Source organism: Metarhizium album, assembly GCF_000804445.1.
Source record: "Metarhizium album ARSEF 1941 chromosome Unknown scaffold_11, whole genome shotgun sequence".
Lineage (NCBI taxonomy): Eukaryota > Fungi > Ascomycota > Sordariomycetes > Hypocreales > Clavicipitaceae > Metarhizium > Metarhizium album.
The window spans coordinates 744,633-766,206 of NW_024467585.1; the positions used below are offsets into that span (position 1 = coordinate 744,633).

General features: G+C 59.3%; 9 protein-coding genes across 9 annotated transcripts; 4 read left to right on the forward strand and 5 right to left on the reverse strand.

Annotated features, from left to right (window-relative positions):
- Window positions 1-616: 616 nt before the first annotated feature.
- On the reverse strand, window positions 617-2,663 carry MAM_04969 (heat shock protein 70; the record flags this gene model as incomplete). The annotated part of the gene is made up of 2 exons (XM_040823767.1): window positions 617-1,830; window positions 1,886-2,663. 2 exons carry the CDS (start codon window positions 2,661-2,663, stop codon window positions 617-619), a joined length of 1,992 nt encoding a protein of 663 aa, XP_040678438.1.
- Window positions 2,664-4,251: 1,588 nt separating this feature from the next.
- On the reverse strand, window positions 4,252-5,184 carry MAM_04970 (uncharacterized protein; the record flags this gene model as incomplete). The annotated part of the gene is made up of 1 exon (XM_040823768.1): window positions 4,252-5,184. One exon carries the CDS (start codon window positions 5,182-5,184, stop codon window positions 4,252-4,254), a length of 933 nt encoding a protein of 310 aa, XP_040678439.1.
- Window positions 5,185-5,310: 126 nt separating this feature from the next.
- MAM_04971 (Acyl-CoA N-acyltransferase) lies at window positions 5,311-5,871 on the forward strand (the record flags this gene model as incomplete). The annotated part of the gene is made up of 1 exon (XM_040823769.1): window positions 5,311-5,871. The coding sequence occupies one exon, from the start codon at window positions 5,311-5,313 to the stop codon at window positions 5,869-5,871; it is 561 nt and encodes a 186-aa protein (XP_040678440.1).
- Window positions 5,872-6,549: 678 nt separating this feature from the next.
- Window positions 6,550-7,584, forward strand: MAM_04972 (Ribonuclease H2 subunit A; the record flags this gene model as incomplete). The annotated part of the gene is made up of 1 exon (XM_040823770.1): window positions 6,550-7,584. One exon carries the CDS (start codon window positions 6,550-6,552, stop codon window positions 7,582-7,584), a length of 1,035 nt encoding a protein of 344 aa, XP_040678441.1.
- A 333-nt stretch (window positions 7,585-7,917) lies between these two features.
- On the reverse strand, window positions 7,918-10,678 carry MAM_04973 (Guanylate-binding protein (GBP); the record flags this gene model as incomplete). Its single annotated transcript, XM_040823771.1, has 4 exons — window positions 7,918-8,216; window positions 8,287-10,022; window positions 10,088-10,531; window positions 10,587-10,678. The coding sequence occupies 4 exons, from the start codon at window positions 10,676-10,678 to the stop codon at window positions 7,918-7,920; spliced, it is 2,571 nt and encodes an 856-aa protein (XP_040678442.1).
- Window positions 10,679-11,074: 396 nt separating this feature from the next.
- Window positions 11,075-12,223, forward strand: MAM_04974 (dienelactone hydrolase family protein; the record flags this gene model as incomplete). Its single annotated transcript, XM_040823772.1, has 4 exons — window positions 11,075-11,138; window positions 11,406-11,557; window positions 11,617-11,742; window positions 11,798-12,223. 4 exons carry the CDS (start codon window positions 11,075-11,077, stop codon window positions 12,221-12,223), a joined length of 768 nt encoding a protein of 255 aa, XP_040678443.1.
- A 1,703-nt stretch (window positions 12,224-13,926) lies between these two features.
- MAM_04975 (uncharacterized protein) lies at window positions 13,927-15,166 on the forward strand (the record flags this gene model as incomplete). Its single annotated transcript, XM_040823773.1, has 3 exons — window positions 13,927-14,339; window positions 14,434-14,699; window positions 14,778-15,166. 3 exons carry the CDS (start codon window positions 13,927-13,929, stop codon window positions 15,164-15,166), a joined length of 1,068 nt encoding a protein of 355 aa, XP_040678444.1.
- Window positions 15,167-16,061: 895 nt separating this feature from the next.
- On the reverse strand, window positions 16,062-17,234 carry MAM_04976 (uncharacterized protein; the record flags this gene model as incomplete). Its single annotated transcript, XM_040823774.1, has 2 exons — window positions 16,062-16,596; window positions 16,729-17,234. 2 exons carry the CDS (start codon window positions 17,232-17,234, stop codon window positions 16,062-16,064), a joined length of 1,041 nt encoding a protein of 346 aa, XP_040678445.1.
- A 1,380-nt stretch (window positions 17,235-18,614) lies between these two features.
- MAM_04977 (Sulfatase domain containing protein) lies at window positions 18,615-21,533 on the reverse strand (the record flags this gene model as incomplete). The annotated part of the gene is made up of 3 exons (XM_040823775.1): window positions 18,615-20,780; window positions 20,845-21,160; window positions 21,301-21,533. The coding sequence occupies 3 exons, from the start codon at window positions 21,531-21,533 to the stop codon at window positions 18,615-18,617; spliced, it is 2,715 nt and encodes a 904-aa protein (XP_040678446.1).
- Window positions 21,534-21,574: the final 41 nt, after the last annotated feature.

Here is a 21,574-nt window from a genome sequence, read left to right on the forward strand (position 1 = left end):
ACGGACAGAAGGACGGGGAGATAATCGATGATGGCCTGCCGTGCGTGGGTCGATGAAGCAAGGTGGAAGAGAAGGGGCGGAAGAGACCGTAGAAGGGACCCAGAAAAGGGGAAGGGAAATGACATTGGGCGGTTACGCGTTGAGATGCGCCCATGTAGTTACACGTTACACAGGTCCGACGGCGCGCGCAATTCAAGAAACTGCCGTGGGAACGATCCCAAAGCATGGGCGAACGCGTCCGAATTTCAAACAATGGAAGCAAATCATGCATGTGTTCGGCTTTCCCCATCACCGCACACCACCCACATTTTCGGCGCTGTGCCAAGCCCACGCCTTCATGTGCAAAAATCAAAGCCTGTCAAATAAGTCACGTAGTTACTTTGCCCTTGCCAACTCATGACTCAGGTTAATGGCATTTTATTCATGCGACTCATTAAAGTACAGTCCCGGGTGAATCAAACCAGTTCTTTTCGGATCCCTTGATCATAATCGTCAATGCAAACGAGCAAAAGAGCAAAATTGTCACAGCAAACTCTAAAATCATTCATCTCTGAAAACACCCCGCAAACCCTCCAGCCTTGTCTGGCACACTTGGCGCCATTGGGTATCAAGGCATTTAATCAACCTCCTCGACGGTCGGGCCGTCATCGCCGCCGTGGCCGCCAGCACCGCCGGCACCGCCGGCACCGCCTGGGAAACCGCCAGGGCCACCGGGCATGCCGCCGGGCATACCGCCGGCCTGGCCTCCAGCTCCGTAAAACTTCATCATGATGGGGTTGGCAATAGCCTCAATCTCCTTTTGGCGAGCCTCATATTCCTCTGCGCTGGCCTGCTCGTTCTGCTCAAGCCAAGAGCTGATGTCGGCCGCGGCAGCAAGCTTTTCCTTGTCGCTGGCGTCAAGCTTCTCGTCAACGCCAGGCTCCTGGAGCGTGGTGCGCAGGTTGGCGGCGTAGTGGTCGAGCGCGTTTCTCGCGGCAACACGGCGACCCTCGGCCTCGTCAGCCTCCTTGTACTTCTCGGCGTCGGCAAGCATACGCTCAATCTCATCTTTTGAAAGGCGGCCCTTGTCGTTCGTGATGACAATTTTGTTGGACTTGCCGGTGCCCTTCTCCACGGCAGAAACGTTCATGATGCCGTTGGCGTCGAGATCAAACGTGACCTCGATCTGCGGGACACCGCGGGGAGCGGGCGGGATGCCGGTGAGCTCAAACTTGCCGAGCAGGTTGTTGTCCTTGGTACGCTGCCGCTCGCCCTCATACACCTGGATGAGCACACCGGGTTGGTTGTCGGAGAAGGTGGAGAAGACCTCGGACTTCTTGGTGGGGATCGTGGTGTTGCGGGGAATCAGCTTGGTCATCATGCCACCAGCAGTCTCAATGCCCAGGGACAGAGGAGCGACGTCCAGCAGCAGGATGCTGTTGGTCGTCTGGGAGTTGTAACCAGACAAGATAGCGGCCTGGACGGCAGCACCGTACGCGACAGCCTCGTCAGGGTTGATGGATTTGCTGAGCTGCTTGCCGTTGAAGTAATCGGTAATGAGCTTCTGGACGCGGGGAATACGCGTAGAGCCACCGACGAGAACAATCTCATGGACCTGGTTCTTGTCAATCTTGGCGTCGGAAATGACGCGGTCTAGGGGCTGCATGGTGGATCGGAAGAGATCCTGGCAAAGCTCTTCGAAACGAGCCCGGGTGATGGACGTGTAGAAGTCGATATTCTCGAAAAGTGAGTCAATCTCGATCGAGGTCTGAGACGCCGAAGACAGAACTCGCTTGGCACGCTCGCAGGCACTTCGGAGACGTCGCAGGGCGCGCGAGTTGGTGGTGAGATCTACAATCAGGTTAGCATCAGGTTGACCATATGCACTGTGGCGAGTTTCACAAACCTTTCTTGTGCTTTCGTTTGAATTCGAGGACAAAGTGGTTGACAAGTCTGTTGTCAAAGTCCTCACCACCCAGGTGGGTGTCACCAGCGGTCGCCTTGACTTCAAACACGCCGCCAGTCACAACCAGGAGGGAAACATCAAAAGTACCACCGCCGAGATCAAAGATTAGAATGTAGCGTTCTACTTCGTCCTTGTCCTTGTCTTCAGGCCGAATCTTGTCATAACCGTAGGCGATGGCGGCGGCAGTGGGCTCGTTGATGATACGGAGGACGTTCAGGCCAGCGATAAGACCGGCATCTTTGGTGGCCTGACGCTGAGAGTCATTGAAGTAGGCTGGGACGGTGATGACGGCATTGGTAACGGGTTCACCGATGTAGGCTTCCGCAATCTCACGCATCTTCATGAGAATCATGGATGAAATTTCTTCGGGCGTGAAAACCTTGACCTGGCCCATGTAATTCACCCGAATGACAGGCTTGCCATCCTGATCAACGACTTCGAACGGGAAGTGCTTAATGTCGGACTGGACTTCCGGATCGTTGAACTTGCGGCCAATCAATCGCTTGGCATCAAATACGGTGTTCTCGGGGTTCTTGGTAACTTGATTCTTGGCGGGATCACCAATCAGACGCTCCGTGTCAGTGAAGGCGACGTACGAAGGCGTCGTCCGGTTGCCCTGGTCGTTGGCAATGATTTCGCATCTTTCCTGGTCAAAGACACCAACGCACGAGTACGTGGTTCCCAGGTCGATACCGATAGCAGTGACTTTTCCGCTCATTGTGATGGTGGATGTGATGGGAGTCTAGCGGAGCGGGGGGAATATGACGTAAAACGTGTTGCAAAGAGCCAATTGAAATAAATAGGCTGCTTGAATTTTTGAAAGAAAGAAATGGCAAAATGAGGAAAATCGTATGACTTGTGAGATATGAAGGAACATGAAGATGAGGGAAAAAGCGCTCCCACCGGGCAAACCGTGAGAGGTTGATAAATAAATCAAAAGTGGTCTTGCTTCGATGTGCTTCCACTCTCTTCCAAAGGTCTTGCGCGAGCCCACTCCAACCTTGCAGGGGGGAAGCTGTTTGACGGCTTTGGAGAGCAATGACGCCCAATCACGTCAGACCAAAGTGGGGCAGGGGCAGCTCTCCCAGTCAGTTCAGGTGCGGTTGCGTCTAGTGTTTTCTAGCTTCTGCTCGAAAAAAATAGAACAGGTATCGACCTCTAGCAGTATGCGGGGCTGACTTGGCCAGACGTACAAGGTACTTGAGTTGCCACCGGGTGCACGGGACGAGAACGAGTTGCGTTGACCCAGAAGCCGCCCCGCATTGAGTTGAGAGAAATTTCGGGACATCTGGAGAGCTTTTCTCGATGACATCAAGTGGCGGTCAAATGGGACGCGGCCAGGGCACGGGCAAGGAGGAAATGGGCCGAGTCGGCGACAAGGAAATCTCAAACCTGCCTTGACGGAGGTTACGGCATGATGATGTTCACGTCGGCTGCACTTGACTTGGCTGCCAGCTCAGATGAATGATGGGGGATGCGGTAGGAGGGACATTCAACCACCAGACCGTGGGGTGGCTGAACTCTACGTGATGCCAACGTGACGGCACGACGGACTGCATTTCCAAAATCACAGCCCCGGAATCGGTGGCTGCCAACCCCTTTCATTCCACGTTGGTTTGTTTAGCGGCCGCTCAGTCGTCTCGTACCGCAGCTGCAATACAACGCGACAGCAGCGATGGACAGTCCAGGGTGGGAGCTCTCTGGTTGCTACTAGACCTAGTTTTAGTTGTACACATTGCCATCAATCATACCATTCCAAATCACATGTACCAGTGCCAGCCAACACTTATTCATAGCCTAGTCTGCTTTCAAGTCTCTTAATATCATTTGTCTAATAAAGAGGATGGTCGAGCCAAGGACAGCAGCGTTTGAGAGAAGACTTCGCGTAATTTCGACGCTGATGATTACTCTTAGATTATCGAGAATCTGTACTGCCAGTTGGTTGAGTCCCCGACAAGGCTCACTTCTTCAAGTTTGGCGCTATTGTTTTCCTGGATGACACAGTAGCCCGCGGCCCAGGCAGGGGAAACGCACGCAAAGCATCACTCTTCATCCCTTGCACCCAGGGGGGAGACACCCGGGGGGAGGGGGCTGGCTTGGATTTGAAGATTATCGTGGCAGCCGGCGAGACCATTGCATCTGTGGCTCCCGTACCGAATGAAAGAAATGAATCCATTCACGCTCAGCTACCATTCAACCACAAAGACACCGCGGCACACTCGTCCCCTGTCACATGTGGTTCGGCCTGGAATGAGCAGAGAAGGTCGATACACCGACGCATGCCCAAACTTGCGCCTTTGCAGCACTCATGATCCGTACCCCCCGTCTCTCCGCACGTCTTTCCTCCTCCCCTCCTCCGTCCGCCTCCATTCATCATCGCCAACCGTGGGCGGATCCACGGGCACGTTAAACGCAGACCCTGGCGGCAGCTTCTCTGTCCTGCGCTCCCACACGTCTTCACTACTAGGCTTCCCGTCGCCGTACTTGCTGTGCGCCTTATTGCGGTAGTGCGTCCTGACCATGTTGGCCTTGAGCTCCCCCGTGTAGGATTTTGCGCGCATGCAGAACCAAAAGTCGTCCCAGTGTTCGCTGCAGGAGCGCATGTTGCCGTAGCGGTAGACCGAGTTGAACTGCCCGCCGAGCCCGTTGCAACTCCATGCGAGGTCAAAGGCTTGCCGGCAGCTCATGTCGGTGGGGAGGAGGGACTCGGAGAGGGCGTCGCCGACGGGGGCATCGGGCACTTGTTTGTCGGCGGACTTGGCCGATGCTTTGAAGGCCAGCCAGGACGCGATGGATGATGAGGACTTGTCGTCCGAGGACGGCTGTGAGGGAGAGGATCGTCGACTGGTGGAAGACGGCTCGGGTTCGCGTTTGAAGAGGTCGAAGAGCTTTTGAATCTCTGGGTCGACGGGCTCGTTGGGCGCGGCAGACTGCTCTCGCTCTCTTGGTGGCGACGGTGTGGCCTTTTCGCCCGTGCAAGGCTTTGAAGATGACGACCAGAGCCAGCCCATGACGCTTGTTCTGTCGTCTATGGGAGTGGTTGGCGAACAAGGGGTGCGAGTGTTGGGGCGGCCTTGAAGCGTCTCTGACGACGGTTTTGCGCGACGGCCAAGTGTGGTTGCGGGCTGGTTGTGGTCCAAGGGAGCGGATGTTTCTTCGCAAGGCGCCTGCAGATATCGACTGCTACCATATGCGCGGCCGTCGAATGATGTTGGCAGGTTGAATGCCGAACCGAGCATTGGCTCGCGACAGACGAAAGCGAACCCGCGGGTTAACTAAATCGCCGACGCCGCCGGGTGGTTGCATGGGCCAAATCACCGCAGTCATCCACGCCCACGATGATGGCAATTTTTCTGAGCCCTACAATGACGGCACCCGACTTGCAAACACCAGTCATCATCCGTCCGGCAAACTCGACAGATCTTCCCGCCGTCAAAGCCTGCCTCCAAGAATACACGGACTGGCTCGACCAAGACATCTCGTTCCAAAACCACAAGCAAGAATTTGCCAATCTGCCCGGCAAATATGCCCCTCCGGCCGGCGGGCTCATCCTCGCCGTCGATGGACCATCAGGCGAGGTCCTAGGATGCATTGCATTTCGGCCCCTCAGTCTCGACGACGACTTTGTGCATCCGCGACATGGGCGTCTTCGCAGCTGCGAACTGAAACGACTATACGTCTATCCGAGGGCGCGAGGGCGCGAGGTTGCCAGGAAGCTACTCCAGGCGGCCATCAAGACGGCCGCGCAGATCGGCTATGACGAAATGTTTCTCGATACGCTGCCCAAAATGCAGTCAGCCATCGGGCTCTACAAGTCGGAAGGGTTTACTCCGACAAGGCCATATTATTTCAACCCGCTCGAGGGGGCGCTGTTTTTTTCGAAGCCTTTGAGGGGAGACCACACTCACCCAAGAGGCTCGGGATGAGTGAACATTGGTACAACCACGAAATTATCGGGCAGTTGGAACATCAGACCGCTCCGTTTGCCCCCCTTTCTTGAGTCTTCTCACGTAGACCAGCAATACCCGGCGATGGTTCAGGAAATGAATCAATGATCACGAGCAGATGTCTACAGGGACGACAACAAGAAGGCGAAGCAGAGAATAAGAGCATGGGCCGCATTTTTCCGGCTTTCGTCTGTGTCTTTCTGCAAGTACGTACTAGTCGTCGTTCCGGTACTCTGTACGGAGTATGCGCAGCTGTTTTACGCAACACCTCGCATGGTCCTCACTTGGCCAACGCAGAGGCCTCGTGTGCAACAGACGCGTGCCCTTGTCGCGAAACAACCCTGTTCGCCAAGCGAGGGGATGAGAAGTCGTGTTACTTGAAAATAATGTCGCTTCGACCGAGGCCGCATGGCACCTCTCTGCTCCTTGACAGGGATGGGAGCGGTTTGTGGGGCCACCCGACTCGTGCCTCTTAACGCGCCACTTGACGCGTAAAGTGCAACAATCCATGATCACCATCTCGTCGCAATTGGCGGGCAAAATTCTTCAACACCACACATACCACACACAATCGTCACATGCCGACGTGGCAGCGTTCCTTCTTGTCCGCGACAGCAAATCAATACATCTGCTATCCGCCAACGCGCTAGCAAGACCATGGACGAAACCGACCAAACACCACCGCCGCCGCCGCCGCCGCCGACGACGACGACGTCGACCTTTCTCCCGCCCTCGATCCACCGCGAAGCCCTCGTCGCTGGCTCATCATTCACGCACTTCTCGCCCGTCCCCCCCACCCTCCTCACGCCCACGTCCGCCTCCGACCCAGCCTCGCTTCCCCCCCTCTGCCTCGGCGTCGACGAAGCCGGCCGTGGCCCCGTGCTCGGCCCCATGGTGTACGGCATCTTCTACCTCCCGCTGCCCCTGTCCGACCCCCTCCTCCGGACGACGCACCACTTCGACGACTCCAAGGTGCTCACGGCCGCGGCGCGCTCCTCGCTCATGCAGACCCTCTGCACGCAAGACACCGACCTCCACGCCAACTGCGGCTGGGCCACGGCGGCCCTCTCGGCGCGCGACATCTCGGCCAACATGCTCCGCCCGCTCGGCGTGTACAACCTCAACGCGCAGGCCATGGACGCCACCATTGCCCTGATCAAGGGCGCCTTTGACCGCGGCCTCAACATCCGCGAGATATACGTCGACACCATCGGCCAGCCGGCCACGTACCAGGCCAAGCTGCAGCGCGTCTTCCCCACGACCAGCATCACCGTCGCCAAAAAAGCAGACAGCCTGTACCCCTGCGTGAGCGCCGCCTCGGTGTGCGCCAAGGTGACGAGGGACGCCGCGCTCGAGGTCTTGTACGACGCGCGCCGGGACGAGGACGCCGCCGTCGACGGCGCGCCCCCCATGGAATGGGGCTCCGGGTACCCCTCCGACGCGAGGTGCGTCAACTGGCTGAGGAGGAACATGCACCCCGTGTTTGGCTGGGGCCCCGAATGCAGGTTCAGCTGGGGGACGGCAAAGGACATGCTCGAGTCGGGGGGCGGCGTCAAGGTCCAATGGCCCGCGGAGGAGGGAGAGGGCGCCGACTCCATGAGGGTGACGGATTTCTTAGTCGCCGGCCGTGGCGAGGACAAGAATGAGTTGGGCGGGTGGTACGGCTCGCCGGTCGGACCGGCGGCGTTTTGACGGCGCGCAAACAAAACAGGTCAACAGGCGGTTGGAAATTCGCGTTCCTTTGGCGCACGTAGAGGCACGTAGTTCAATTGGCATGATACATGATGTACATTTTTTTGCACTGGAGTCGCTCGGGGTGGGTGGGATAACTTGTTGAAGCTGGAACACGTGAAAGAACAACCGCAATCTTGATCAAGGACACGAACCTCGCCCAATCTACCCATGAATAAGGAAAAAAATTAAATTCTTCTCTTGCCGGCTCCATCACGGCGCCCGATATAATTCCTTGTCCTTGTCGTGTTTGGAAAAAAAGTTAAAAAAAAGAGCCCGAGACCTAGAGAATGCTCAAATGTCGTCGGCGTCCTCTGACGGAGATGACTTTCTGCCCTGCCCGTCCAGAGTATCCATGCTGATGCTCTCGCGCTCGCTGTACGCAGGCGCAGCAGAGGGGACGTTCAAGGCCGACCGTGCCGTCTCCGAGTTTGCGATAAAGTCGCGCAGCTGCTGCTTGGCAATTTCGACGCCCTGGTTGACGGCTGCGTTGCTCATCTGCATCATGGGGCCCAGGAGGTTGAGCGTGTACGCCACGTACGTGCCGCCCGCGAGCATGAGGAGGAAGATGAAGAGGAAGGGGTTGCGCAACACTGTGAGAGCGTCTCGTCAGCACCAGAAATCCCCGCCCCCCCTTGCCGGCACCCGACGGAGGAAACTTACCCATGAAGATTTCGTTCCACCCCAGCGCCAGCAGTAGTGCGTAAAAGGGCCACGGGATCTGGGCCACGCCCCCGATTGCACTGCGCTTGGCCTCGACGTAGACGCCGTCTGCCGTCTTCTTGAACCGCACGACCAGGTCCTGGCGTTTGCTCTCGCTCAGCACCGTCATCTCCTCCTCGAGGCTCTTGCCCTCTTCCTCGTCGACGCCGCCAATGGGGCTCAGGTCCTCCTCGTCGCCGACCTCGGCGCTCGCGGGCTGGCCGCCGATGAAGCCCACCAGATCCGGCGGCGCGTATGTCGTCGAGAGGCGGAACCTGGACAGGAGCGGGATGAGCGTCAGCGTCGACTCCCGCGCCTTGGTGTAGATGCCCTCGATGTCGTCCGTCGGCCGCCAGATCCGGGGCACGCCCGCCTCGTCGTATCGGAACTTGTCCTCAAAGTTCTCGCGCAGCTTGAGGAGGATGTTGCCCTCCATGACCTCCTCCTCGATCCTCTCCCGGAGGCCTACCCAGCTCTTGCGACGCAGGCGCCACATGCCGACCTCGGCCTCGTCGTCGTTGGCGTCGAAGCTCCTGGCGCGGTCGGCAAAACGACCCTCGGCCTCCCTGACGATGCCGGTGAAGACGCTCCAGACGCGGTCCCACAGGTCCTTCTCGCAGGGCTTGTCGCCAGTCTCGGGTGCACCGGTGCCGCCGCGCCCCGAGCCAAGCTTGTTGAATTCGAGCCCAATTGCCTCGCCGAGGCGAGACTTGACCCAGCGCTCCACCCTCGTCGCGAGCCGCCGCATCTCCTCCTTGCGCAGCCTCGCGCTGACCTCGTCGAGCTCGGCCTCGAACAGCTGGTACTGGGGCTTGAAGTCGGTCCACGGCAAGCCCTCGATGGCGAGCCCCTGCGCCTCGGCCCTGAAAATGTCGAGCGTCCTCTTCTTCTCGCCGGCGACGATCTCGGCAAACTCGTAGCCGCCGCCCGCCCGTTGCCCGGCCTTGACCTTGCTGGACACGGCGTCGCTGAAGGCGCCCACGCCGGCCTTGTGCGCCGCCGCCAGCTGGGCCGCGTACAGCGCCTTGAGCCTCGCGTCGACCTTGGCCTCCAGCTCCTGCCGCTTGCGCGCGTACACGCCCTTGTGGTACCGGCTGGCCTGCGTCTCGAAGGCGCCCAGCAGCGTCTCTCGGGCGTCGCTGCCGACGCGGCCAAGGTTCGGCAGGACCAGGACCTTCCCGAGCTTGGTCGCGTCGCCCTGCTGCTCCTCGAGGGGGGCCACGGCGAGGTCAAACGCCACCAAGACTTGGCGGGAGATTTCGTCGCATCGAAACTGCGCCAGCAGCTCCTGCTGGGTGGGCAGGTCGAGATCCTTGTTGTTGACAATCTGATCCCAGATGCCCTCGGCGTACACGGAGAAGCCGTCGGCGGGGATCCGGCGGTGGTACTCGGAGAGAAAAACGCCGCCCTCGAGTTCGTGGTCGCGGCCCTTGCTGCCCCGGTGGCCGGCCGTGAACCTCGAGCCGAGCTTGCCGACCTCGCTGGCAAACTTGTCGGGCTGGAGGATCTTGTGGGGCAGCGCGGCGAAGCCAAAGTCGAAGTAGTCCTGGATCCGAGAGTCTTCGAGGCCCTGCGGCTTGGAGATTGCGGACCAAATCTTGCCGAGATCCTGGGTCAGCGTCGTGCGCAGGTTGGCCAGCGGGGTCGTGCCGAGGTGGTCTCGAATGACGAAGAAGAGCAGCGATCGCGGCGTTGACCTGTCAAGACGAAAATTTAGCAGGCGACTCGTGGCGGGCACGGCTCGAGTGCGGCGGGGGCGTACTGCTTATCCTTGAGAAAGAGCTGCAGGTTGACCTCGAAAACGGTCTTGAGCAAGCCCATGTTTGCCCCCTGATACAAGCCCACCTGGTGCTCCCAGATGTTGACAATCAGGACCTCGCTCGTGGCCAGGGCGAAGAGCGCGCTCTTTCTCTCGAAGTCCTGGTCCTCGCCGCGCTCGCGACCGTCGGTCCCCTCGACGTCCATGACGAGAATGTTGTCGGCCATCCTCGCGCCGCCACTCTCGCCGCGCCTGTTCTTGGACAGCCAAATGCCCTTGGTTGTCTGGCGGCGCTCCGTCTCGGACATGACGGAGAATTCGGTGCCAAAGAGATTGTTCAGGAGCGTCGACTTGCCGGTGGACTGGGACCCGAAGACGGAAATCAGGTGGTAGTTGAAGCCCGAGTCGGCGACGTCTGTGGTCTGCAGGTAGTCGTTGAGATTCTCACTGCGCTATGTTAGCGGCGGCGGCACTTGGACTCGTGGCCGGGCGGCGTGCATACTTGAATTCCTTGTCCTCGTCGATGACCTGGACGCCGTGCTCGTAGCTCCCGTCAGCGGGCTTGTCGCCCACGGCAGGAGGGTGGCCGTTCATCATGTCAGGGGTCCAGGGGCGCAAGCAACCATCGGCTCAGCGGGCAAGGGACGATGGAGAGGCGGAGGGGAAGAAAGAAAATCGTAGAAGGGGAAAAAAAAAAACACGGGCGGAGGTTCGAATGGGCCGAGGCATGCAGACGTGGACATGAAGCATGGGGAAGAGAAGCTGAAAGCTGGATTGTGCCCGCTGCCCACCGAATATTGTCACCCACGCCATGCCGGAAACAGCAACGGCACAGGGAAGCATGTGCTGCAGCCGTCTTCGGCCGCTTTATTTTTCCGCCTCCGGGTTCGCCCGCTGACCACCTACCGTCCATATCACGATCTTGGTCCGTTCAAACAGTCCCCGTCAACAAAACCAAGGTAAAAAGTCGCAGACTACAACTGAATCAACATGCTGATCCAAGAATCCCACGTCGACGTGCCCACAACTGCCGACGGCAAGGGCAGCACCATGCGTATGTGCCCTCACCCTCAACAGCAAACCCCCGCCCCCACGCATCGGCTCACCTGTCACCGTTTTATATCAGGCATTTTTGTGTTTCACCCCGTCGTTGCCGGCTATCCCAAGGCGTGAGCTCTCGGCCCCACCAGCGGAGAAGCGGTTCGGAAGCTCACCATACTCAGGCGGTTCCCCGGTGTCTGCCTCTTTAGCGAAATTTACCAAGGTCCATAGACTCGCACACACCCGTCAGTTGCTCCAGAGTCTGACACTGAAATCGCAGTTACTGGTCCAGTTGCTCGGTTCGCTCGCCAGATAGCCGGGCAGGGATACATTGTTGCGGCGCCGTCCTCATACCATGACTTTGTTGGGCCGGAGCCGTTAAAGTACGACGCGGAGGACACGGACCGCGGCAACAAGTTCAAGATTGAAAAGGTACACGGTGTTTTCTTTCTGTCATTTTAGAAAGCACCGCTCAGCTGACAAGTGCATAGACGCTCGACTCGTACGATGCCGACTCGTGCGCAACCGTCGACCACCTCCTCTCCCTTCCCACCTGTACCGGTCTCATCGGCTCAACCGGCATGTGTCTGGGCGGCCATCTAGCTGTGCGAGCTGCCGTACGCTCGCCTTTCTTGCATTTCCACGAGCCATGCCTCGTCTGACGTCTCCCAGCTTGACCCCCGCATAACCGCCTGCGTATCCTATTTTGCCACGGACATTCACAGCCGCACCCTCGGCCCCTACGCCGCAGCAAACTCGTCCCCGTCTCCGCCCGCAAACTCCAACCACACCATAGACCTCTTGCCCAGACTGGGCGGGGAGGTTGCCATGATCTTTGGTGTCAAGGATACCCACGTCCCCGACCAGGGCCGTGACCTGATTCGCAGCAAGCTCCGTGCCACAGGTTGCGTCTTTAGCTTTCACGAATTCGCCTGGGCCCAACATGCCTTCATACGGGACGAGCTGAGCAAGGGGCGGTACGACCCAGCTGTCACCAAGATTTGTTTTGAGGTTTTGCTGGAGTTGTTCGGCAGAGTTCTGAAGACTGATCTGGGCCAGAAGCACGGGAACGTTGCGCCTCCAGAGCACGTGTGCTAGACGCCCTGTGTCTTGAAACCAGGCGTCAAGACAAGTTGAAATTCCCTTTTCTTGCGCTTCTCTGACATACTGACTCGTGGCTTGGCCAAGAGAGGTCATGGAAGGCTGTTCCGACTCTGTCCCGCCGCCAAAATTCCCAGACGCACGCTTGGAACCAAGGACGGTGCAGGCAACAGTTGGCATGGTGCAGGCAGTCCACTCTGCCCCATATATAATGACAACAATGCCAGAGACGCCAACGGCTCAGACACCATCGCCAGCATGGATCCTGGCGTTTGGGGGAGGGGAAATTCAAGTACCAAGCGCCCGCAAATCTCCGCATGGCAGAAGCAACGCCGTTATTGGTAATTTATAACCGATGGATCTGTGTGTGTATTGCGGAAAATTCTACACAAGCCCTTACGAGTACAGTTGTGAAAAGGGCTGCATCCCTGCCCACCCGCCAGTGTTTGATCCAAACTTGGGAAATAGAATGGATTCGTATGAACCAGATTTAATGACAGGTAACTAGCGTTGTATCATTTCTTCGGCGGCAGCGCGTGGTATGCGTCGGGCTGGCTGTAGGGATCCTGGGGCGGGTACGGCTGGTAATAGCTGGGCTGCTCGTCACCTTGGTGCCGTGGCGGATGCGGCTGGGCGTAACGGCACTGATATTGTCCGTTTTGGTGGCTTTTTTGCTGTTTCTTGTCTTGTCGCCTCTTGTTGAATTCTTGGCCACTGCGACGGCAAGCGCCAGAGACGATGAGCGTCTTGATGAGTCCCATTGTGTGCTGCGACTGATGTCGGGGTTGAATCCTGGAGTTGTTGGCACGGCAGCAGATGCTGGCGCTGAAATGGCGGATGACGAGGCTTGTTATATATTTATCGTCGCCAGCCGCACCGCTCCGCCGCATCGGAAAGCTGGCGGTCGCGCGGCGCGGCGCCTGGGTTCACTGCTGACCAATCAGATTACAGGAGAGGTGGCAGACGCGGGCGGAGCGCCGGAGAAGTGGGCCCTAGGCGGTGCCGAGGCGGTGGCTCAGCCCGAGCGCGCGCGACGCGGCGCGGCAGGAACAACGCTAATCCGCTGCAAACCCGACATCAATCACCGACGACGATGTGGCAGTTTGTCTTGTGGATGATGCAGGTGGCGTGCGGCCGGCAGAAGTACTCGTTCTGGTGAGTGTATGTCTGCAGTGTGTGAGCCGGGACCTGATCTGTGTCGTGTTGACCAAGACCAAGTAAATAGTGGCCTGGTTTCGACTGGGATCGGTTTGACAAACAGGTGCGCGGTGAGGAACCGGCTCGAGTGGCGATGGACTTTTGATCATGCCCCCTGCTCGAGACGCCAAAGGTCGAGTCCCTACGCCGGCGGCTCAGGGCCCAGCATCTACGTGGCGGTCCGAAAGGTCTTGAATTAACTACTGGAGAACCAAGCCAAGGCGTCATGCTCATGCTTCATCACACCGACGTTACATCAAGGCCCTCAGTCTTGGAATGCTTCCGCCTGCCTCGCAAGTTGCTCTAAGCCAGCGAGTGGAATGTGCCATATTTAGAATCACCGCTTACACACGTGTGTATATATGAGCCAAGGGACAACGATGTTGTCTGCCGGCTACAGCTTATTTTGCACCAACAGTGCAAACAACGCACCCATGCCTTCTGGTAGTCAGCACTCGGCCCCAATCTCTTCCCTCGACCGGGGGATGAGGACGCATCGCACAATGTGGAAATGCACCATCGCCGCCCTTGCGTGTGGTGTCAAGGCGACCCTGATTCCAGCTCCCCGTACTTTTGTCCAGCGGCTGCAACCGGAGCCGTCCGGACAAGGGCCTCCTCCGACCGCGGCAGCTACTGCGCAACCCGCGTTGCTCCAACGTCGAGCTGACGCCACTTGCGGATACATCGACGGGCAGTACGGTGTGCTTGCAGACCCCTCCGCGTCAAGCGTGCCTCGTCGCGGCCCAGGAGCTGACTCTGGCGTAGCCGCGTGGTGCGTCAACCCCTATTCATGCATTTACGACGACGCCATCTCAGCAGCTGGCTGTTGCCGAGACGCAGCGTCGTGCACTCTCGCAACCATGTGCTGGCCGTCTATTTCGCCCACGCCGAGAGACACGCGTCGCACGACGTACTGGTAAGGCCGGCCCCTGAGAGAGAGAGAGCACGCGTCCATCCGCCGCCGCCCGGTGCCGCGTACGGGGCAGAGCGCTGATGCCTCAAGACGACAGCTCCGACCCGGCTTCTCCGTCGTGCCTAACACTCATCTACAAGGACGGCCCGTGTCTGGGCTGTACCTGGTTTCAGTGCGACACGGACGGCGGAAGAATGGCCGTCCTGACGACCTCGAGCACGGGTCCGTCTGCGCCATCGCCGCCGACGACGACGCCGCCGACAAGCACGACGCCGCCGACAAGCACGACGCCGATTCCGCCGCCACGTCCATCACCCCAGAGCCCAACCGGCGCAATCGTCGGGGGAGCCGTAGGAGGGGCCGGTAAGTCCAACGACGGGTCCGACCTTGTCGCGTTGGACGCTGCGGAAGCTGACGGCGTTTGCCATTTCTCTCCCTCAGCCGCGCTGGGTTCAATCGGGCTTTTGGCATTCCTCTTCCAGCGTCACCGGAAGCCAAAGGGGCCGGGCCCTGAACAGGCACCGGCCTCGGCACCACAGGCCGACGACGGCAAGTGGCCGGAATCCCGCTCCAGCAGGGCCAAGTCGGACACGGCCACCGTCGACGGCAGCCTAGGATCGGCCTCGCCGCCGCCTCAGCATCTAGAGGGCCTTGCCGCCGCGAGTCTGTCGGCTCCGGCGGCCACGGTCCGCCCGTGGAGCTACCCGGAGCGACAGACGGTGCCGCGCCAGCAGCTCCCAGGCCTGCAGACCCGGCAGGCGTCGCCTCCCTCAGAGATGCCCATCACGGGCCCAGATCGATCGGCCCAGGAGATGCCGGCGAGCACGTGAGTGGAAAAGCGGGTGCTTGTTGTACGAGCAAACGGGGTTGCTCTGGAATTTGCGTCGTCACACAAGGCAGAAAGCAAGGGGCAATGCCATTTTAACGGAACCAAAATCGACACTTCTTTCGAAGATGCAAGAGGCGAAGCGTTGAGTAGATCCCAGCACGTCTCCAGCCCAACGTGAGAGACGGCCCGGAGATGTCATGCCGCCCGTAGTATTCACAATTGAAAAAGCTCGCTGCCGGCCGCGGATCAGCGTGACTAAACGAGGAAGCTGATGCGTCTGGAAAAGGAAAGACAAACATTGCATATATCAGGGGACTTGGCCCTTCCCACGCGGAGAAACTGATCAAGCTGTTCTGCGACGTGTTCAACGGCACCCCGACAACGTCGTCGTTGCTCGGGTCCGGCCTGGCCTGGGTTGGCGTGACTATGAAATGTTGTGATGTTGCATCTGTCGTGTCTATGTAATTAATACAAATTATCTTGCATCTAAAACGACGTCAATGTACAAACCTTACGTCTCGTGTAATGGAAACACAAATTGTTTCACGTCCAAGGGATGCTAGTGTACAATTCTTTCTACACATCTTGCGGATTTATATACAAATTGTCTTGCACCTCGCACGTGTCAACACACTCATCGCGTGCAACCAACGCGGCAGATGTTTCATCCCACGGCCCCAATATACCAGTCTACTCTGCGTTCACTATACACCGCAGCAATCGACGCGTCTTGCTCGCACACCATCCCCCGAGGCGCAGCAGCATCGACACCTTGATCGTACACCCGTCTTGCAAATCTCCCCTAGGCGTGCCACCTGCCACGCTTCCGTTCGCACGTACTGGGTTCCGATCCGACGGCAGCCAAGACGCCTCCCCGGCGAGGAGAGCAGCCGAGGCTACGTATCCTCGCCCGCGCCCAGCTCTACTGGCTTGGTGACGCACTCGAGCTCCTGGGCCATGTAGCGACGGTCCCCCGGCAGCTCGTGCGACGCGTCGCTCTGGTCCGTGGGCGTGCGTGCCTGTGATGACACAGCCTCGCCGCCCAGCTCTGGAACGTCGCGGCGGTCGCCGTCGAGAGCGGCTGCGGCCATCTTTGCCGTCTTCCTCTTGCGCCGCCGCGAGACGAGCATCCACGCGGCGACCGCAATCGCCATCAGTCCCAGGGGTATGCTGACGCCGACGGCGATTTCGACGCCGGGCAAGGGGCTCGCGTTGCTGGGCTCGTCGTCCGCGCCCGGCCGCGGCGTCGACTGCACGACGAGCACCCTCGGGCCCCACGCTACTGCTTGCGTGTCCGACGTGGCCGTCATGGTTTCCAGAGCCGTCGAGCGGAAGCAGACGCCTCGCGCGCCGACGACCGCCAAGATGTGCCCGCCGGGCTGGACGGTCGAGACGCAGCCATGGGGCTTGGACACGTCGCAGACGTAGCCACTGCAAGAGAGGATTTGATGGTCTGGTAAGCGTGGTTGACGACGAAGCGGGTTTCCTGGGCGCGCGCGCGCGCGAACCGAGTCAAGTCATGCGTGCATGCCTGGGCCGCCGCGGGCGCCCTCCGGTCCTTACCTGGGGCAACAGCCGATGGCGGTCTCGCCGGCCTTGAGCATGCGCTGGATGCTCCGTTCTGCGCGGTTCGAGTAGGACGTCGTGTTGGCGGCGTCGAGCGGCGGCGTCGCTGCTGGCCGCGAGATGGTGCAGCTCGGCCCGTAGCCGTGCGGGCATACCAAGCCGGGCGAGTACACGGGATACGGCGTCACCATGTCGGACAGCTCGAACTCGCAGGTGAATGCCGGGGCGAAGGAGCTGGGGAAACAGGTGGGCTTCGCCATCGGACGCCCGTACAAGACGCCTTGCGCCTCGCTGCCGCCGCAGGTGAAGCCGTAGTTGAGGCGGTACGTCTTTGGCTCGTCCGAGACGTAGTACCGCGCAGTGAGGGACGTACAGTCGTCGGGCGGCGTGAAGGTTGTCGTGAGGGCGCCGAGGTTGATGGTCCGCAACGGGGATCGGGAAGCCGGCGCCGGCGTGGTGGTGGTGACGATGCCGGGCGCCGCCGTTGCGGTTTCGCGGTCCATGATGGCGGTTTCCGGCGCAAGACTCTGCGGCCGCTTGCTTGAGTGGGAGACGGCGGCCACCGCGTCGTCGTCATCATGGGCATTTTTCAAAGAGAGCGCCGCCTGGCCTGGCCTGGCCTGGCCCGGCGTGCGATTGCGTCCCCTGGCCCCTTTACGTGCAGCGACGACGTTTCACAGGTTCCACAGCTTCCTGAGCGGCGTCTTGATAAGTGACGGCACTTCCTTGTCGGTTTGGCCGGAGGCTGTCTGATTCCAGGCAGGACACGGAGTACACGCGCTGGAGGTGCAATGTTCTCTGCGAACGCACAGCTGCTACTCCGTAGGTTGGTCCTGAGCACAGCGCGAGGCGCAAGCTGCTATTCCCAGCCCCTCTTTTCCTTTGGAACCCTGACCGAGAGTGAGTTGTCAGATAGGGCGGCGTCTTTGGGGGCTGCAGTTGGTCCGGGCTCGCCCTTCACGCTTCCCCGAGAGACAGCAATTTTCCGCATGTTGCCCAGCCCTGTACTCCGGAGTACTCTGTACGGAGTGCCGGACGTGCATAGACGGGACGGCTGCAGCAGTTTTCCCAAGCCAATACATACGAATCATCACAGCTTGGCATCGCAGTGCCCAGGGGCCGACGTGACAGGAGTTGGTTGTTATTGCCTCATCGGGCCAACCCAACGTTGCGGTCAACCATCACTCGAGTCTCAACCTCGACTGCGTACGGGACGAGATGAGAAACATGTGCTTGCCAAGCGTTAACTTGCCGTCGTTGCCAACACCATCCACGCAAGTGCTGAGTGTCGAGGTCTTGCGCAATGGGCACACCAGCTGGCTGAGGCTTGGGTTGTTTGCCGAAGCCGAGCCACGAAAACGACGACCAACAAGTCAGACCCCTTTCGTAAAGCCATGCCACGAATGTAGAACCGACCATGAAACGGCGCCGCATGTCTGAGACTGGGTGGATCTGAATCTTCAGCGGATGGCGCGTCTTTCGTGGTCAAGAAACAACCGAACTTACTCTGTGATCCAGCTATCCTGAGATGGGGCAGTGCCCAACGTGGCCGGGAATTCCACCGTTTCCAGACAAATGACATCAAACACCTGCAGCGGCCTCATCCTATCCAAGTGTCCTTTACTTACTCCGTAATTATATTTACATTGTGACACGTCCGTGCTGTCCCCCGGTAAAAATGCTCTTGGCCCCCTGGTCTGCCGTCATTATGCTAATTATACAAGAACCTGTCTGTGGCCGTCTGGAAACGGGACCGTTCCCAACGAAACCTGGAAAAAGAAAAAAAAAAGTGTCCGTCCCAACCCCTGTTCCGATGCTCCAGCCAAAGGCCCTCACCGAGTGAAATTCCAAAAGGAAAAAAAAAAAAATCAACGCCCGCTGGTCTATGATGAAGAAGGGTCGTAATTCCAAAGTCGCTTTCGCTCTGCAGCCCACCAAAGACCAACTTTTTCTGCTTCAATGAGCCACTGGGCAGCGTCTTGACCGTATTTCCTCCCAACGGTCGACGCCAGACGCTTGATGGACCACTCCAAAACACGCTTCAGTTCCATGGGGTCTCGCCCTAGGTCCGAGAAGACATATTCCGTCTTCTTGTCCAGGGGCAGCACCAGCCTCCAGGGAGTATCCGAGGACGTGATTGTGAGCATTCGGCCGCCCGGGTTGACGAGACCGTAATTCCACGCCCGCCGCCCCTTGCGTGTCGTCTCAAAGGGGCGAATCAAAGATTGGCCCTCGTAATCCTGCACCAAGTCTGCCGCGGCAGCCGCGTCCTTTTCGTTCAGGGATCCCGTCTTCACCAGGAGGTCGAGTATGGTGGGCAGAATGCTGAGGGACGTGGCGTTGACGCGGTGTTGCACCCGCGGCAGTCGGGGGTGTCGAAAGGTGATTGGCACCCGGAAGTTGCTGATGTGGCTGTTCTCGTACGTGCCCGTCTTGCTGACATCCTCCTTGAAGGCCTGGCCATGGTCACCGACAAAGATGACCAGCGTCTCGTCCGAGATGCCCTGGTCGTCGAGGATCTGCATGAGCTGGCCGATCCACGCGTCGTTGAAGCGGACCGTGTTGAGGTAGCTGTTGAGGTCCTTGTGCGTCTGCAACAGGCCGTGTGCGGAGCCCATGTACTCGCTCGAGTTGAACCCCTTGGGCACCGCCCAGGGGTGGTGCGTGGTGCTGGTAAAGTGCGACAGCAGCATGCGCTGGTTGTTTGCCGTCGCGTTGGTGATGTAGTCGGTCATGTACGTCTTGAGCGCGGTTTCCGGGAACCCAAAGTAGTTGATCTCCTCCAGCTCGGGCTTCGTCCAGCTGTCCGCCTTGATGCGGTTCTTGTTGACGATGTGTTTGAAGCCAATCTTGGAGTCAAACCTGTCCTGCCGGTCGTAGCCGTCCGTCACGGCCTGGAAGAAGGCCGGGTACCACTGCTGCTCGTGATAGTGGTCCGAGGCCGTCTTGTTCTTCATCCTGTTGAAGAGCTCGAGGATCTCGGGCAGGCACGGCTGGTAGCTTTCCGTCTCGGCCTCTTGAAACATGTCGACGGGCATGGGCCAGGCGCCGCAGTGGACGGCGGCCAGGCTCTTGGTCGACACGCTGCTGGTCGTGAGGCCGCCGACGACGTTGACGCCGCCGAAGCCGTCCCTCGTCTTGTCATCCCACTCCGGGCGCGTGCGGCCAAACGCCGTGCCGTTTGTGCTCCTCCAGTTCCCAGACTTGCCCGTGATGCGCTCCGTGTTGGGGGACATGTGTGACAGCAGTTCGTTGACGCTGTCGTGGTCGAGCTCGTCGTGGGACTCCATGATGAGGTCGTGGAAGCGGGAGCCCTGCTGTAGAGGGAACAGCTCCTCCCGCATGCTTTCCATCAGAATGATGGCAATGTGCTTGATCCTGACCGAGCCGCTCCGGAACGCCTCTTCCAGCGGCTCCAGCACGGGTTTGTCCAGGTTGCTAATCTTCATGGGATCGTTGGCGGGATTGTAGTACCGGTCCAGCGCGAGCGGATCGGGACAGCTGCCGCCGCCGCCGCCGTGGCTCGTCGCGTTCTCGACAAGCTCGCCGAGACGACCCGTCTTGGCCGCCGGGCTCCAGCGAGCAAACCCCGGCGGCAGCTCTGGCGGCACCCAGTCGGGTCTTCTGTCCCGGTACTTTTGTATGATGTCATTTGCTGTGCCCGGCGCCCAACCCTTAAAGTCGCCTCGAGGAGACTCCCAATTGGCGCTGTCGATGAGGTCGGGCAGTGGCCACGAGGTCGATGTACACTCGACGGATTTTGGAGCGAAAACGGCCAAGAGCGGCAGGGGCAAGGTCGTAAACATGCGGCTGTACGGGAGCTCGGGATCGAAGAGGGTCAGGATGCAGAGGAATCCCAGCACAGCCACAATTCCAAAGCTCCATGGTACGACGAAACGGGGGCGGCAGACGGAACGAGCGGACGCGGAATCTGTCTCGGCAAGACGCCGGTGAGTGCAGCGGCTGGGCGGGCCATCGCTGTTGAAATCAGAAAAATCCGAGTCGGAGTCGCACTCATGCGTGGGCAGGAGAGAGGACTCTGTTTCTGCCTTTGCATGTGTTGAGACTCCTCCGATTTTAGATGCGACCCATCGAGTAGCTGGCAGTACGCACACACGTGTTATTGAGGTCTCCTCTTCTCTTCTTCCGAACGGCAGCAAACAGCAGCATTGGGCGGAACAAACCTGATCGCGCGTGAATTTCGCCAGCAGCCAGGATTGAACTCGCGAATTTGTACAGTCGGAACTTGACAAGCCAGGAGACGGCGAATATGATGCAGGCAAAGACGAGCGGCGTCTTGCCCTCGCTCAGCAAGACCTTTCGGCCGTCCTCACTCAGGGCAAACGACGTGGCGTCTCCCCAGTCAATCTCGCCGCCGGTTTGGTAGAAGAAGCCCAACTGAGATGAGGCGGCGCCAAGGCTAACGAGACTGGAGGAGGCGCGGGGGCACCCGTCAGCACACAGCACACAGGGTCAGACGGGTTGGTGGTGGTGGTGGTGGTGATGGTGGTGGCGTTCTTCCCGTGCGGGTGGGAGAGGAACGAGGCGACGGCTCGCGCGCCAACTTACCAGATGAAGCAGGCCACGCCGAGACCAAGCAAAGCAGACAAGCCGTTCCTTGGACGCAGCAGAAGCCAAACGCATGTAATCAAGACAGTGTCCGGGACGACGAATGTCGGCAGGCAAAAGACGAAGACGCCGGTCGGGAAGGCGTGTGCGTTGAGGGAGAGGCGCAGAAACTTGGTGCTGGTGACGGACACGAAGAAGACGGCGAACAGGAAGCAGCCCAGGGGAGGATACATCACGGGCGGCGGAAGGTCAGCATCGAGACAGTCGGGCCACA